The following is a 14,880-nucleotide window of genomic DNA, read 5'->3' on the forward strand; positions in this document are numbered from 1 at the left end:
CATAACATCCAGCTGGAGATCCGAAGTATGGAAGCGTATTAGGGCCAGATTATTTTCAAAAATCACTTCATCAATGTAAGGAAGAGTGTTTCATATCAAATCCAATTATAAATAATGAAGAAAAAGGTTTAAAAGTCGGAAGAAAACGATTTTTTAATATTATATATCTATTTTTTATATTATATATATATTTTTATATTTTTTATATTATATATATATTTTTATATTTTTATATTATATATATATATTTTTATTTTTTTGTCATTTAAAAACTGAATGCGTTAGCGTGAGGTTTTAAATTAAACATTTAGTGGTCTTAAATCAACGATAAAGGACCGCAAAATTGAAAACAGAGTAGCTTTTTCTTCATTCTAGCACGACTGATAAGCGTTTTAAAACCGAACTGTTTGGCGCGCAAGAACACAAGGCGCAAAGGGGCCTTTTTTCCTGGAAAGCGCTTGGAATCGTCCCGTTCAGGGACAGGTTGTGTAATGAACAAAATAAGACATTTTCAACAACATAAATGCTTTATTTCAGGTACCAGTATGCTTGTATTTGTAACAAGTAGCATACATAATAAAAAAATACAGTTTATACTGTGAGCAAGTACAATAATTTGATTTTTCTCAAGCGAATTATTGATTTCCCCTACTGTATGACAATCGACTCGCCCAAATTTAAGCCGTGAACTCGTTAAGTATAGTAGCCTCTAACTTTATTCACGGGAATAATTGTTGATAACCACCCTACTATTTGGATGTGGGATACATGGACAGTGGAAGTGGAAGGACTGGGCATTACGGCCGGGACGGAAGCGGTCAGGTTAGGACGTGTGGGCCGACGTGTGTTGTCGACGTCAACACACGTAGATCTGGACCCGGTTTGAATATACTGCCGCTTTTGCGCTGCTGACGGATTTTCCAGCTTCGTAGTTTCTTCACTGGGATTAGGGTCAAGAAATTCTTCTTCAAACCATTCGCTTTTTACTTCAAAAACACCAAAGATGCTGCCGAGATAGAAATTGCCGATGTCCGACATATTTGTTTACAAACTATAGGGTCAACGAGTTCGTTGTATTCATACGCGGTGAATCGGTCATTTTAATTAGCGGTCTTAAACTGACATTTAAGTACGGGTTTGTTGAGCTCAGAATCGAGTATCACACAATGTCGTGCTAGAATTACCTTTAGTGATTAAAAGCCAGTCCCTTGTAGAAATGTCCCGATTTCAAGGGTAAATGTGGTAGCAGACGATGTTTACCTTCGATACGGATGTACGCTATTGCAGCAGCGCAGAATTACTGGACGCGTGGAATTACCGGACTCGCTTGTACATGTACAGTGTGCAGCTTCTAATCGGAAATAACCAAATGCTAAGTTTAACAACAGGTGTCCGTCGATTCACTAATCCCTTCCATGAATAAGAAAACTAACAAAAGCAAGGTAGCAACACATATGCAGTTACAGTATTCAGTTTCTAATCGGAATTACATACATGCCACGTGAGTGGGTGAGTGAGTTAAATTTAAAGTCACACATACATGCCAAGATTCACGACCATCCACTCATCACTAAGTCTTCCTTTCGTAAATAAGCATAAAAATGCTAAGCAAGGTTACAGATACACATACACAGATACGAAACAGTTGTCCCTGATACAGTCTAGTGCGTGTTATTATCGCCCGATCATAAACAGGAAGTTATCCTTCGCAGATATCGACTCTTGTTTGTCTGCCAGACCATGCTGTCGTCTTGATCTCAGCCACTCATGCGCGGGCATCACGGAAGCTTTAATACGCTGAAACATCAGATACACACACAAGCAAGGTAACACCTCAAACATCAGGACATTGGACAAACAAGAGGAACCATATACAAATATGACGCTTTATCGATAACATATTTTTGGAATGTAACGTTAAACTGGCTCTAGATTTTTCACAAATTCGTCCTAGTTGCAATTGTGCAGAAGTCATGAGTGAGTGAGTGAGTTAAAATTTAACGTCACATCGGCAATATTTCAGCCATATCGTGACGAGAACAATTAATTTTATACATAGTAAGCAATGGTAAACTATAGAAACCTGTCAACGAAGGACAGTAAAATAACTAGATAATCACAGATTCGAATTTAAAACTAGTAATTAAATCTAAAACAGTTTAACTATAGATGACAATACAAGGTAAAACAGGCTATGTATTGCCAACAACTGAAGGTAGATCACCATACTAGGGACCATGGGGACTGTTGATTGTTTAACGCTGTACCGCAATTTATCCAGCTACGTGTAAATGTGTAAAATTTATGTTACGACATCCCACGAGATACAAGAGATATATTTCCAAGTCACAGTATCTGGCCACCACATTTAATTCATTCTGACCTTACGAAAAGCAATATATTTGTTGGACCTGTGTTAACTCTAGACCAAGCACAAGAAAAAGTTACTTGTTAGGTTTCAGTTGCATTCCATACAACATATTATAGGTATGAACAGTTTCTACCTGTGCCAGGGATCCTTCCATCTTGAGTATTTGTATGACCATGTAGACTGGAACAGGAACTACGGACACAAGAGCAATGAACCATCCGAAGACGATGGCCGAAGTGGGGTAGTCGTACTCTCCGTATCTTGGAGGCTTGTATGAAGCCAGCGTCAAAACCAAAGCTATCTGCAATGACATATTTTTGTTCCGAACTACATTCTCAAGTTTTATATATTCAGAAGTACATACATTTACATCTGAAAGACATATACACTTGTTGATGTATATACTAAGTTTGAAGGCTATATTCAAAAGCTGTAATCATTCATTTGGAACACAAAATATTCAAAGGAAAACCAAACAGGTTATCAGCCTTTGATGCAAATATGTAGTATAACGTTATCTATTATCAATAAATGACTTGTTTTAGTCACGATATGACTGAAATATTGCCGGTGTCACTGTAATTTTAACGGTTGTACAGTATACGTAGTAGTTACTTTTGTACTGACCAGTACATTGTATTTGAGGTGAGTTGAGGTGAAATTGGGTTTTACGTCGTACTTGAGAATATTTGAGAATATGATTACGTGCATGCGTGTATATGTGTATGTGCGGCTTCTTGTACTAGCCCAGACTTAAGCTGGTTTTATAGTGCTAGCCCACTGAGATACCATGCCGCAGTGAAGCATGAATACCCCACTCAGACTTATTATACTGACTCCGAGCCGACCAGTCCTTGTTGTACCCATAATGCCGAGCGCCAGGCAGGGACCAACAAGTACCATATTTTAACGTCTTTTGGTATGACGCGGTCGGGGATCGAACCCGCGACCTTCCGCTCTCCGGGCGGACGCTCTAACCACTACACCACGGAGGCGGTCACATTGTATTTGAAGTGTTGTTTGTTTGTTTGTTGTTTAACGCCGCAATACTCCAGCTATACTGTGCTGGTCTGTAAATAATTCAGTCTGGTCCAGACAATCCAGTGATCAACAATGTGATCACAGATCTACGCAAATGGGATACGATGACATGTGTCAAACAAATCATCGAGCGTGACCACCCGATCCCGTTTGTGGCCTCTTACGATAAGCATGGGTTGTTGAAGACCAATTGTAGCCAGGATTTTCACGGGTTATTTAAAGGGATGATAATCCAATGAATTCAAAGTTAAGATGTAAAGCGATACGAAAAGAAATGAGACCTACGGTCAAGAGAGCAGGGACGATGATGAAACAAACAACTTTGTAGATCACAGGCAGGCGTTTTCCAATCATCATCTGCACATCAGCAGAGAAACGCTCGGCTCCTGCCAAATACAGTTTGATAATTCGTGTCAGAAAAATGTGAACAGAAATGTTCATACCGCACAAACTCTTTGTTACTATAATCCGTTTGGCTCAAAAGCGGAACTATAATCCATAATCCAATGAATTGCAATCTAACTCGAAAACTAATAAACATAAAATACTCAATGAAACACTGATCATAATCAAAACGTCAGACCAACTCTGTGAGGCTTTTGCAGAATTTATGTCCTAAAAATAAAATAGTTGTTTAACATACTATCCTTAAAATATTGACACAGTTCACTATTTGTTACGAGGGAGGAGTGCAGAGAAAGGGACAGCCAGGTGTGCGAGAAAGGATGGAGACGGCACAGCACAGGTTAATGAATCAATAACTTTGTCGGCACATGTGCACGTGCTTCTCTAACACCTGGCTGTCCCTTTCCCCGCACTCCGCCCTCGTAACAAATAGTGAACTGTGTCAAAATTTAATGATAGTTTGTTAAACAACTTTTTAATTTTGGACATAAATTCTGCAAACAAAATCACAGAGTTTGTCTGATATGATCAGCGTTTCATTGAGTATTATATGTTTATTAGTTTTCGAGTTAGGATTGCAATTCATCGGTCCGCTTTTGGAGCCAAACGGACTATAACCCCTTGGAAGCAGGCTAGCCAATGAAGATATATAAATTATGTTATATATAATTGCATCCGTTTTATTCAATTCATGCAGGATTCGAAACACCGAAGCATGATTGGAATGGTATGAATTTTCAAGTTTTGCAGAATAAACTACATGTGTTGCATTTGTTTTCTGCTAAACGATGCACACTTTCAAGCCAGCATTCTAGCTGTATGACGGTGGGCTGTAGTTACACGATTTTCAACCAAATGATCCAGTGTTTTACGTCATGGTAATAGACTTGTAGAATCGAGTTGTGCAACTGATAACAGGCATATGCATCGCTCAAATCAGCAAACGTAATAATCCCGATTACGATCATCACATTGAAACTAATTGTATGCATGTACATAGTAATAAATGAGATTACATATCACTTCTAAAATCTCATTTATAAATATATACATGTATATAATTAGTTTCAAATGTGAAGATACATGACGTTACATATATGCGTGTGTTTGTGTGTATATATGTTATTATAACCTAAATGTTTTGTTATGGAAGATGAAAGTAATGACTTTTCAGAATCCTTAGCAATTATATACTGTTAAGGGAGACAACCACGTCAGTAATAGTAATACTTATAGTAGGGTAAATTTTGCTGTCATTCAGTATTTGAATTATCTTACTCAATAGTCTGTTTTTTCAGAGTGCCAAATATTATAGTGAGTGAGTGAGTGAGTGAGTGGGTTTTGCAAATTTGAAGAACTCTATGGGAGGTAATTTATGCCCTGTTACAAATATTGTTTGTAATGATTGTAATGTTTGTAATTAATTGCAATGGTCTGAGTTCAGTTCAATTAATGCATTTGACTCATTGTACTGATAGAAAATTAACTTGACCAAATATACTTATCAATGTAGCCTGAGCAGGAGGCCTTGAACATTGAAGAAGTAATCTGGAATCCTGAAAGTTATTTGCACATAAGCACTTAGCCTTCAAGGGTTGCTCCAGTTACGTTTATATAGCCTCCCATGACAGCCTTTTATGATGGAATTCTAATGACATGGTATTCTTTGTGTATAAAGCGATCATCATGCTGATGATCGGGCGTCGATTCCTCAAAAGGATAAATGTTTTTCCCTACGGTTTCATGGCAAAACGTGTCGTGAACCCATGTTCTCCCATTCACTGAGGTTATATGACTTGCCTTTTCATGGCACATGTGCATCAGTTGATCAGAGTACGCCCACCATATCATCTTTGGTAACGAGTTATTATCACATGTTCGTGAGATGGTCTGAATCGTACTATCCACTCACGCTTATAACACAGATGAGCGTATGTATATGGAAAGGGTTTTGGTGCTTCTATTAATACATAAGAATGCATTTTGTAACTGTCCCTACCGTAACACCAGCCAACGGCTACACACTCGAGTACAGCAATGACGTAGCAGGCCACAGCGCCCAAATACCAATCAACCAACTGGAACACGTATACTCCGCCCTGGAATGCGTACATATACATGTGAAACACTGGCGTGCACTGATGGATTATTTCCCTGTAAAATATTGTTCCCCTGAAAGGGTGTGTAAAGCCCACGTTATTCAAATCATTGTTACTGAGTCTAAAAGAAACTTCAATTCTTTCTTCAGGGCACTATAAAAGAACAAGAGATGGAAAGATGGTTAAATTGTTATTATTTCATTGCTGAGATCAGTGTGATGTACTCGGTACACTGACAGTGCCATAATCAGTTCCATTAGGCTACACCGCCGTTCCAAAACATGGGTATACAGAATGTCAACTCACTGAATTGAAATGCGAAATTTCTCAGTTCGATATCGTGTATGGCCGCCCCGCGCATTCACCACTGCCAAACACCGTCTCCTCATCGACTGTCTGATGCTTGTGAACACGTGGTTGGGGATTCTGCGCCATTGCTCTTGCAAGGCAGCGCCAAGTTCCTGCAAATTCTGAGGTTGGTTCTTAAGACCACGAAGCCTTCTCCCAAGTGCATCCCAAACGTGCTCTATTGGATTAAGGTCAGGGGACCTCAATGACCAGTCCATGACGTTGATTCCAGCGTTTTGAAGGAAATTTCGTGTCAACATCGCGGTATGCGGCCGAGCATTATCATGCTAGATCTGTAGACCTGGGCCATGAGCCGCCATGAAAGGAACGAGTTCAGGGATGAGCACCTGGTCGCGGTAAGCAGAAGCTGTGAGGTTTCCACGGATGACCAGAAGTCGGGAACGGTTGTTCCCACAGAAAGCACCCACACCATGCAACTTCCGCCCCCGACTTCCTGTACACAACATTGGGCATACCGTTCACGACGTCGTCCCCAGACTCTATGCCTGCCGTCCGCGAATCTGAGGGTAAACCTGGATTCATCGCTAAAGACGACTCGATTCCAGTCTCTCTGGGTCCATCGGAGGTGACGTTGGGCCCACAGCAGACGTTGACGTTGATGAAACGGCGTCAATATTGGCCCACGATATGGACGTCGAGAATGGAGATTGGCAGCCCGCAACCGATTTCGAATGGTCTGTGAGGACAGCCGACCTCTAAACATCTCAGCCCTGCGTGTAGGTCACGTAGGACGATTTGACGGTCTTCTGCTCATGACGTCACACGTGGACGACCCGACCTTGGGAGATCAGAAGTGGTGCCAGTTTGTTGTAGACGACCTCGCAAGTCATACACAGTACGACGGCTGCATCCCATTGCTCTTGCGACGTCAATAACTGATCTTCCCGCTTGCAACATGCCAACGGCACGTTCACGTTGCACATTTGACAATCGTGGCATTTCAAGTACCGTTAGAACTGTGGTTTAAAATTGTTTTTCAATTGTTGAGGCCAATGCAAACACGTGCATATGAAGAAAACTTCGATGCGAAGATCACGTGATCGACTGCACGTGCAAAACCTGATTTGGCACTAACGTCATTTTGCACGACGAATGGATGGGTTTGAGTGGGTTTTGCTAACGTTTTTCTAGAGTCGACAGATAGGGATCTCATTTCGGATACATAGATGTATCATCAGAGAAAAATTATTCATTATTTTCAAATGACATTTTGTGAAGTTTCTTTTTGACTCAGTATATAAAACCATAAAATACTCAATGAAACACTGATCATAATCAAAACGTCAGACCAACTCTGTGAGGCTTTTGCAGAATTTATGTCCTGAAAATAAAATAGTTGTTTAACATACTATCCTTAAAATATTGACACAGTTCACTATTTGTTACGAGGGAGGAGTGCAGAGAAAGGGACAGCCAGGTGTGCGAGAAAGGATGGAGACGGCACAGCACAGGTTAATGAATCAATAACTTTGTCGGCACACGTGCACGTGCTTCTCATGTGCATCAGTTGATCACCATACGCCGACCATATCATCTTTTGTAACGAGTTATTATCACATGTTCGTGAGATGGTCTGAATCGTACTATCCACTCAAGCTTATAACAAATATGAGCGTATGAATATGGACAGGGTTTTGAAGCTTCTATTAATATATAAGAATGCATTTTGTAACTGTCCCTACCGTAACACCAGCCAACGGCTACACACTCGAGTACAGCAATGACGTAGCAGGCCACAGCGCCCAAATACCAATCAAGCAACTGGAACACGTATACTCCGCCCTGGAATACGTACATATACATGTGAAACACTGGCGTGCACTGATGGATTATTTCCCTTGATGGGGGTACTGTAAAATATTGTTCCCCTGAAAGGGTGTGTAAGCCCACGTTATTCAAATCATTGTTATATATAGCACAGTTTTTAATCGCAGTATATATGTCGATGTTAGAAAAATAGCTAAACTTGCATACAGTTGCTGACAACTGAAGGTACGGTTTGAATCCAGCTTTAGTCCATGCAAATAGCGAAAGCACTGTAAGTCCCCACGGTCTCTAGTCTGGTTACCTGCCTTCAGTTGTTTGCAAAATATAGCCCGTTTTCTATTATGTATTGTTGTTTAGAATACTGTATCTGTATGGTTACGTACCAGTTTAAAAAGAAATTCTGTGATATCTAGTGATTTTACTGTCTTTCATTGACAGGTATCTAGTTTATCAACGTTGGCCTTGATTACTAGATATCTTTTGTAGTCACTATATGGCTGCAATATTGCCGATGTGACTTTAAATTTTAACTCGCTCACTCACCTCTGATGGCTGATTTGTGTAAAAGGAAGTAATTTTGGACTGCCCAAGCAGGGATTTACGGTTACCTCATTTGCAGTCAAACCTAATATTGCTAATCAGAACTTATTATGCACATTATATAAATCTAATTATGAATCTGAAAAAAGACTGAAACCTTAAGGTTATCACTCTATTCCAGCGATTTTGTTTATGCAGCCATTTGCGATTGACATGCGGTTACACTTCAATGTCAGTACAATGCAGTAGTTTACGAACATAATGCATATATAATAGTAGTCCAGGACAAATGTTATGAAAAATACTTCAAAATGAGTGAGTGAAGTACAGAATGTGTGTCCACAAAAATTATATTAGGACAAAAAGTAAATGTCAAGGCCTGCAATAACCGTTGAAGAAGACGACTAACGGTTCCGTGTTTTAAAAATCCATATATATTGAAAAGTCCAGGTGACAACTATTAAATGCTGGACCGCAATATAACTACTAAACGGAACACTAACCATTATATTTTTGGGTGGTAATATGCTATATTGTTGTCTAAATGCACATGTGTACTCTCTATGAATGCTTTTTATCATGATATCTATTGATTTTGATGCATATTTCCATAAACAGACATGTGTAACAATTAAAAAACATGCATTTTAGGATGGAAGCCTTATATGAAAGGTCAACGTGACACGCTCAATTTCTAGACAACTGTATGGTGTCCATGGAGAAAGAAGTCGTTATCGACGGAGTGCAACAGGTTCTATTTATGGAGGTAGGCATAATGCGTATGTCAAGTCAAGCGACCTTAAATTTATGTTTAACGTCAGTACATGCATCACACTTACATGAGTTGTGAACACAAGACCAGCAAGGCACACGACCCCCATGAACACAGCAGCCATGATAGTCTGCAGATGCTTGACGTGGAACCGCCTCGGAAGCAGATCTTCCATACAACCAACAGCTGTCTCAACATGGCTCAACTATATGTGAGAAATACACTTAAAAGGAAAATGGACAGATAGATTGAAGGAATGAAAGACAGTCAACTTAGCCACCGCGTACAAATGTAAATGGCACGTAATATACATGTATGCTTTGTGTTTTGTAACCAGTATGTTTTGTGGGGCATTTTTAAAGAAAATATTACCGTGTACATACTATTTAACCCGTGAAGGTCCGGGTTAGAATATTGATCTTCAGTAACCCATGCTTGTCGTAAGAGGATCGGGTCGGTTCCCAATTGCGCAGATGGATGCTCATGCTGTTGATCACTGAGTTCTCTGGTCCAGACTCGATTATTTACAGTGAGTGAGTGAGTTTAGTTTTACGCCGCACTCAGCAATATCCCAGCTATATGGCGGCGGTCTGTAAATAATTAAGTCTGGACTAGACAATCCAGTGATCAACAGCATGAGCATCGATCTGCGCAATTGGGAACCGATGACATGTGTCAAGCAAGTCAAAAAGCCTGACCACCCGATCCCGTTTGTCGCCTCTTACGACAAGCACAGTCGCCTTTTGTGGCAAGCATGAGTTGCTGAAGACCTATTCTACCCCGGATCTTCACGGGTTCGATTATTTACAGACCGCCGCCATATAGCTGGAATATTGCTGAGTGTGTGGCGTAAAACTAAACTCACTCACTCACATTTGCTATTTCACTGTTAGGTATGCTCACTATTGGTGATGGTGATTCATATACGTATGCAGTTATTTGTTATTATTAAGAAAGGACCTAATTAACCATATTTACCGTTGAGTCAACCACCATCATCAACACTGTTGCAAAGAATAACACGGACCACAGTTGTGGAAACGGCAGTAATGAAACTGCCTCTGGGTACACAATGAATCCAATGCCAGGACCTACAAGTGTATTTCATGACATTTAAAAACAAAACGCAAAACAATTGGACATCGTATAAAATACTGTGACAAACTCCATATACTTATGTGACGGCTTCAAAACGAACATTCAGACCCATTACATTTGATTCCGAAAACTATTGTGTCTTGATCTTCCTACGAAACTGATATTTCAATTGGGTATAAAATGCCAACAAATGGGAAAGGTTATTCAGAGGACATCGAATACCAGTGATTACCCTTGATGATGCATGTCCAATTCCGCCACTTTTAACACATATTGCTTCCTGTCATGCAGTAGCGGCAATTAATTAGTGTATTTTCTGCATTAAGACATTAGTTTACTTCAATTACTGCATTCACTGTTGCATTAAGGTAATTGAATATTATAATTATTGCATTTAAACAATTAATTGTTGTAATAACTGCACTGAGACAACTCATTACTGTATGTACTGCATTGAGACAATTCATCACTGTATGTACTGCATTGATACAATGCTTCACTGTAATTACTGCATAGAGAATTCATCACTGTAAGTACTGCATTGAGAACAATTCATCACTGTAAGTACATTTATGTAAGTACTGCATTGAGAAACTCATCACTGTAATAACTATACTGAGACAGTATATCACTGTAAGTACTGCATTCAGATAATTCATTACCGTGATTACTGCATCGAGACAGTTCATTGCTTTAAATACTGTAATGACAGTACTTATTGTTGTAAGTACTGCATTGAAAATGTAATACTGTAATTACTGCATTCATCACTGTAAGTACTCCATCGAGATGATTCATTACTTCAACTGTAACCTCCTTACCAGATGTTACAACGTCAGCCACAGGTTGTTGTAGACTATGAGCCAGGAACCCGACTGTTGCAAAGACAACAAAACCAGCAAACACACTTGTCAGCTCGCCTATGACGGTCACGATGATGGAGTCTCTGTAAAAGAATTTCGTCCACATTCACATGAACAAACAAGGGGATACTTCTATGGATATACAAATTCAAGCAGGTGATCACGGTGATTGCATCTAGACCGAAACGACATCACATATATTGGAATAAAGAAGTTGTACATCCTTAGAACTATTCCCTTTGTTCATCACCCCAGCTTCTAAATGTCACTCATAAAACTTTCACATGAGCAATTGCACTATTTGGGAGGGAACTTCAATAGTTGTGTCCAATTCAAGGGAAACACAAAGTGGATTGTTGATCATATTTAGGTGGATGAATCAAAACATTAGCAAGACAATAATATTGGAACGTAAATCAAATACGAAACTTGTATAGTCATTAACTTCTTATAGTGGAAATTTTGAAGCACAATATTCACAACTTTGTGGATAATAACTTCTTCTCGTTCGTAATGGGAACAATCATGTGTATCTAAACGTCTCAATCACGAAATAAAAGAAGTTTTTACGAAATAAAAGAAGTTGTTGTCCATAAAGTCAATATTGTATAGTCATTATTTATCACCTACTTATATTCTTTATACGACCACATCACGAGGTCACGGTGATGGAGTCTCTGTAAGAGAATGTCGTCCACATTCACATGAGCAAACAAGGGGATAGTTCTATGGATATACAAATTCAAGCAAGTGATAACAGTGTTAACATCTTGACCGAAACGACATCGGATGATTTGGAAAAAGTTGTTCATACACAGAACTATTTCCTTTCGCTGGGCAAGTTGAATGGAAACAAATACACAAAGCTACAAAACATACCTTATGAGATTCGAGTGAAAGGAATTGTGGCTTGCCATGACAATAAGGGCGCCCCACGCAGGACCAACAGAAAAGAACACTTGCACCAGGGCTTCTAACCACACCTGCAGAGATACACATTTTGCATATATCCAAAAGAACTAACATTAGTCAACTACCGCACACGTGCATATAAAATCAAACAGGTTGCTTAGAACAAATGACGTCACTTCCGAAAGGGTGTGAGATTGAGGGTATTAACCTAATCATAGTCTATCTACCTGTGATTTGTTTAAATAGACCTTCAAATACTATGAATTCAAAGACGTTTAGTGCCATGATCGTGTGAAACTTTAACTAGCTTTTCCTAGATATATTTGCAATAATTGCTTGCGATTGTCGGACACATTTTACTTATGGAACAGTTTGATCAGTAACCACTGAGGCCTCATGACAGCCGATGAAAAACATAATATGCCAACATTGTAACAACCAACACAAGTTATTTGTACCATGTCAGGCAGTTACATTAATCGAGGAGTACATCTGTGGATATCCACAAATAGGACTTTTCTCTAAGTGTTCTGGGTCAGATGATAGAAACACCCTTTCAGTGAAACGTGAGCACCAAACACTGATGCAGATGCTCTCAAGATTAGTTAATCCCATCGCATCTATTGTACTACAATTTTATATGTGGGGAATTGTCCTACTGGTTACAAAACAGGGGTGGGGAAATGGCAAGATGGGGAAATGTCATGTGGGGAATTGTCCCAGTGGGGAATTGTCCTGATGGGGAAATTTCCTACACTCATTTTATATATCTTCAAAGGAACTAAGATTAGTCAACCACCGCACACGTGCACATAAAATCAAACAGGTTGCTTAGAACAAATGATGTCACTTCCGAAAAGAGTGTGAAATTGTGGTTATCTACCTTTGATTTGTTTAAATATACCTTCAACACTATAAATTCAAAGTGAGTGAGTGAGTGAGTGAGTTAAAATATAACGTCACCTCGGCAATATTTCAGCCATATCGTGACGAGAACATATTTGACATTGAAGTGGAATATATGTATATTATAAAAACCTGTCGACGAAGGACAGTGAAACAACTAGAACATCACAATTAGAATTAAATCTAGCGTGGATATAGCACTATTGGGACAATACAATATAAAAACAGGCTATAATTCAAAGAATTTTATTAGCTTTTACTAGGTATCCTCAAAAAAGCACTTTGGAATAATTGCTTGCAATTGCCGGATAAATTTTACTTATGGAACTGTTTCATCAGTAACCATCGAGACTTCATTGCAGCCGATGAAGGGAAACAAAATCTCAATATTGTAACCACCAAAAGAAGTTAAATGTCAGGAGTACATCTGTGAATATCCACAAATAGGAACAATAAATATGTCAATTTCGTTAGATAACAATGCACAGTCAATCAGCGTAGTACCAGCTAATCATATGAATATAGTATATCCTAATTGCGTAGATGGATGCTCATGTTGTTTTGTTAGATATTGTTAACAATTCCAGAGTGCCAGAAGATGGATGCGTAGATGGATGCACATGTTGTTGATCACTTAATCGTCTGGTCTAGACTCGATTATTTACAGACTACCCCCATATAGCTGGAATATTGCTGAGTGCGGCGTAAAACCTAACTCACTCACTATGAATATAGTATGTTGTTTTGTTAGATATTGTTAACAATTCCAGAGTGCAAGAAGATGGATGCGTAGATGGATGCACATGTTGTTGATCACTTAATCGTCTGGTCTAGACTCGATTATTTACAGACTACCCCCATATAGCTGGAATATTGCTGAGTGCGGCGTAAAACCTAACTCACTCACTATGAATATAGTATGTTGTTTTGTTAGATATTGTTAACAATTCCAGAGTGCAAGAAGATGGATGCGTAGATGGATGCACATGTTGTTGATCACTTAATCGGCTGGTCTAGACTCGATTATTTACAGACTACCCCCATATAGCTGGAATATTGCTGAGTGCGGCGTAAAACTTAACTCACTCACTATGAATATAGTATGTTGTTTTGTTAGATATTGTTAACAATTCCAGTGTGAAAGAAAACAGTAATCAATCAACCGTTACGCATTAAAGGTGAATCCGGTGATAACGTAGTCTTATTAAAATAACGCCGGTGGGACGACTATAAGTTTTGGTTTCGTTTCCCTTTAACGCGATACCAATCAAAAGGCTGTATTCTTCACTGACAAGCATCAGTCAAATAGATATGATGCCTGCGGACCTGAGGATGCTGCAGACGCGTGAAGTCCGGAGTTAGGTAAAACAGAACACCATCCACAGCACCCGGCATCATGCACGACCTCACCAGCAACACTAGCAGCAGGACATACGGCATCAACGCTGTCACATACACCACCTGTATAGAGATTCAATTACATTCGTTAAGAGAACATAAGGACTATGAGAACAAAAAGAGATAACGAAAATATATGGAAACAGGGGATTCAGAGGTGTCCATTAAAGTGTCATTCTTCCTTCAGATTCATAATCAGGTGTATATAATATACATTTTGAAAGTTCCGATAAGCAGTATTAGGTTTTACTGCAAATGAGGTAACCGTACATCCGTGCTGGGGCAGTCCAGAATTACTTCCTTATACATGAATCAGCCATCAGAAAATTGTTGCTCCAG

General features: G+C 39.3%; 2 protein-coding genes across 2 annotated transcripts in view; both read right to left on the minus strand.

The window, feature by feature from the left end:
• Positions 1-1,198: 1,198 nt before the first annotated feature.
• On the minus strand, positions 1,199-5,937 carry LOC124292357 (sodium- and chloride-dependent glycine transporter 2-like). Its single transcript, XM_046729449.1, has 4 exons — positions 5,817-5,937; positions 3,698-3,798; positions 2,505-2,672; positions 1,199-1,797 (listed from the first exon to the last, which is right to left on the minus strand). The coding sequence occupies exons 1-4, from the start codon at positions 5,935-5,937 to the stop codon at positions 1,675-1,677; spliced, it is 513 nt and encodes a 170-aa protein (XP_046585405.1). The 3' UTR covers positions 1,199-1,674.
• Positions 5,938-6,061: 124 nt separating this feature from the next.
• Positions 6,062-14,880, minus strand: part of LOC124292358 (sodium- and chloride-dependent betaine transporter-like) — a 28,823-nt gene continuing 20,004 nt past the window's right edge. The window contains exons 7-13 of the mRNA XM_046729450.1: positions 14,470-14,604; positions 12,205-12,308; positions 11,284-11,408; positions 10,343-10,455; positions 9,432-9,569; positions 7,968-8,067; positions 6,062-6,069 (exon numbers count right to left, since the gene is read on the minus strand). Coding sequence (XP_046585406.1) covers positions 6,062-6,069; positions 7,968-8,067; positions 9,432-9,569; positions 10,343-10,455; positions 11,284-11,408; positions 12,205-12,308; positions 14,470-14,604 — 723 coding nt within the window. The remainder of the gene's footprint in view (positions 6,070-7,967; positions 8,068-9,431; positions 9,570-10,342; positions 10,456-11,283; positions 11,409-12,204; positions 12,309-14,469; positions 14,605-14,880) is intronic.

The sequence above is a fragment of the Haliotis rubra genome, unplaced genomic scaffold (assembly GCF_003918875.1).
Source record: "Haliotis rubra isolate DU_JTF1 unplaced genomic scaffold, ASM391887v1 Scf515, whole genome shotgun sequence".
NCBI classification, from domain to species: Eukaryota; Metazoa; Mollusca; class Gastropoda; order Lepetellida; family Haliotidae; genus Haliotis; species Haliotis rubra.

Coding starts and splice junctions, on each gene's coding strand:
- LOC124292357 (XM_046729449.1), bottom strand. CDS start 5,937: ATGTATATGTACGCATTCCAGGGCGGAGTATACGTGTTCCAGTTGGTT. Junction 2,673..3,697: donor TCGTCCCTGCTCTCTTGACC/GTAGGTCTCATT, acceptor ATGTCATTGCAG/ATAGCTTTGGTTTTGACGCT. Junction 1,798..2,504: donor TGGAAGGATCCCTGGCACAG/GTAGAAACTGTT, acceptor CTGATGTTTCAG/CGTATTAAAGCTTCCGTGAT.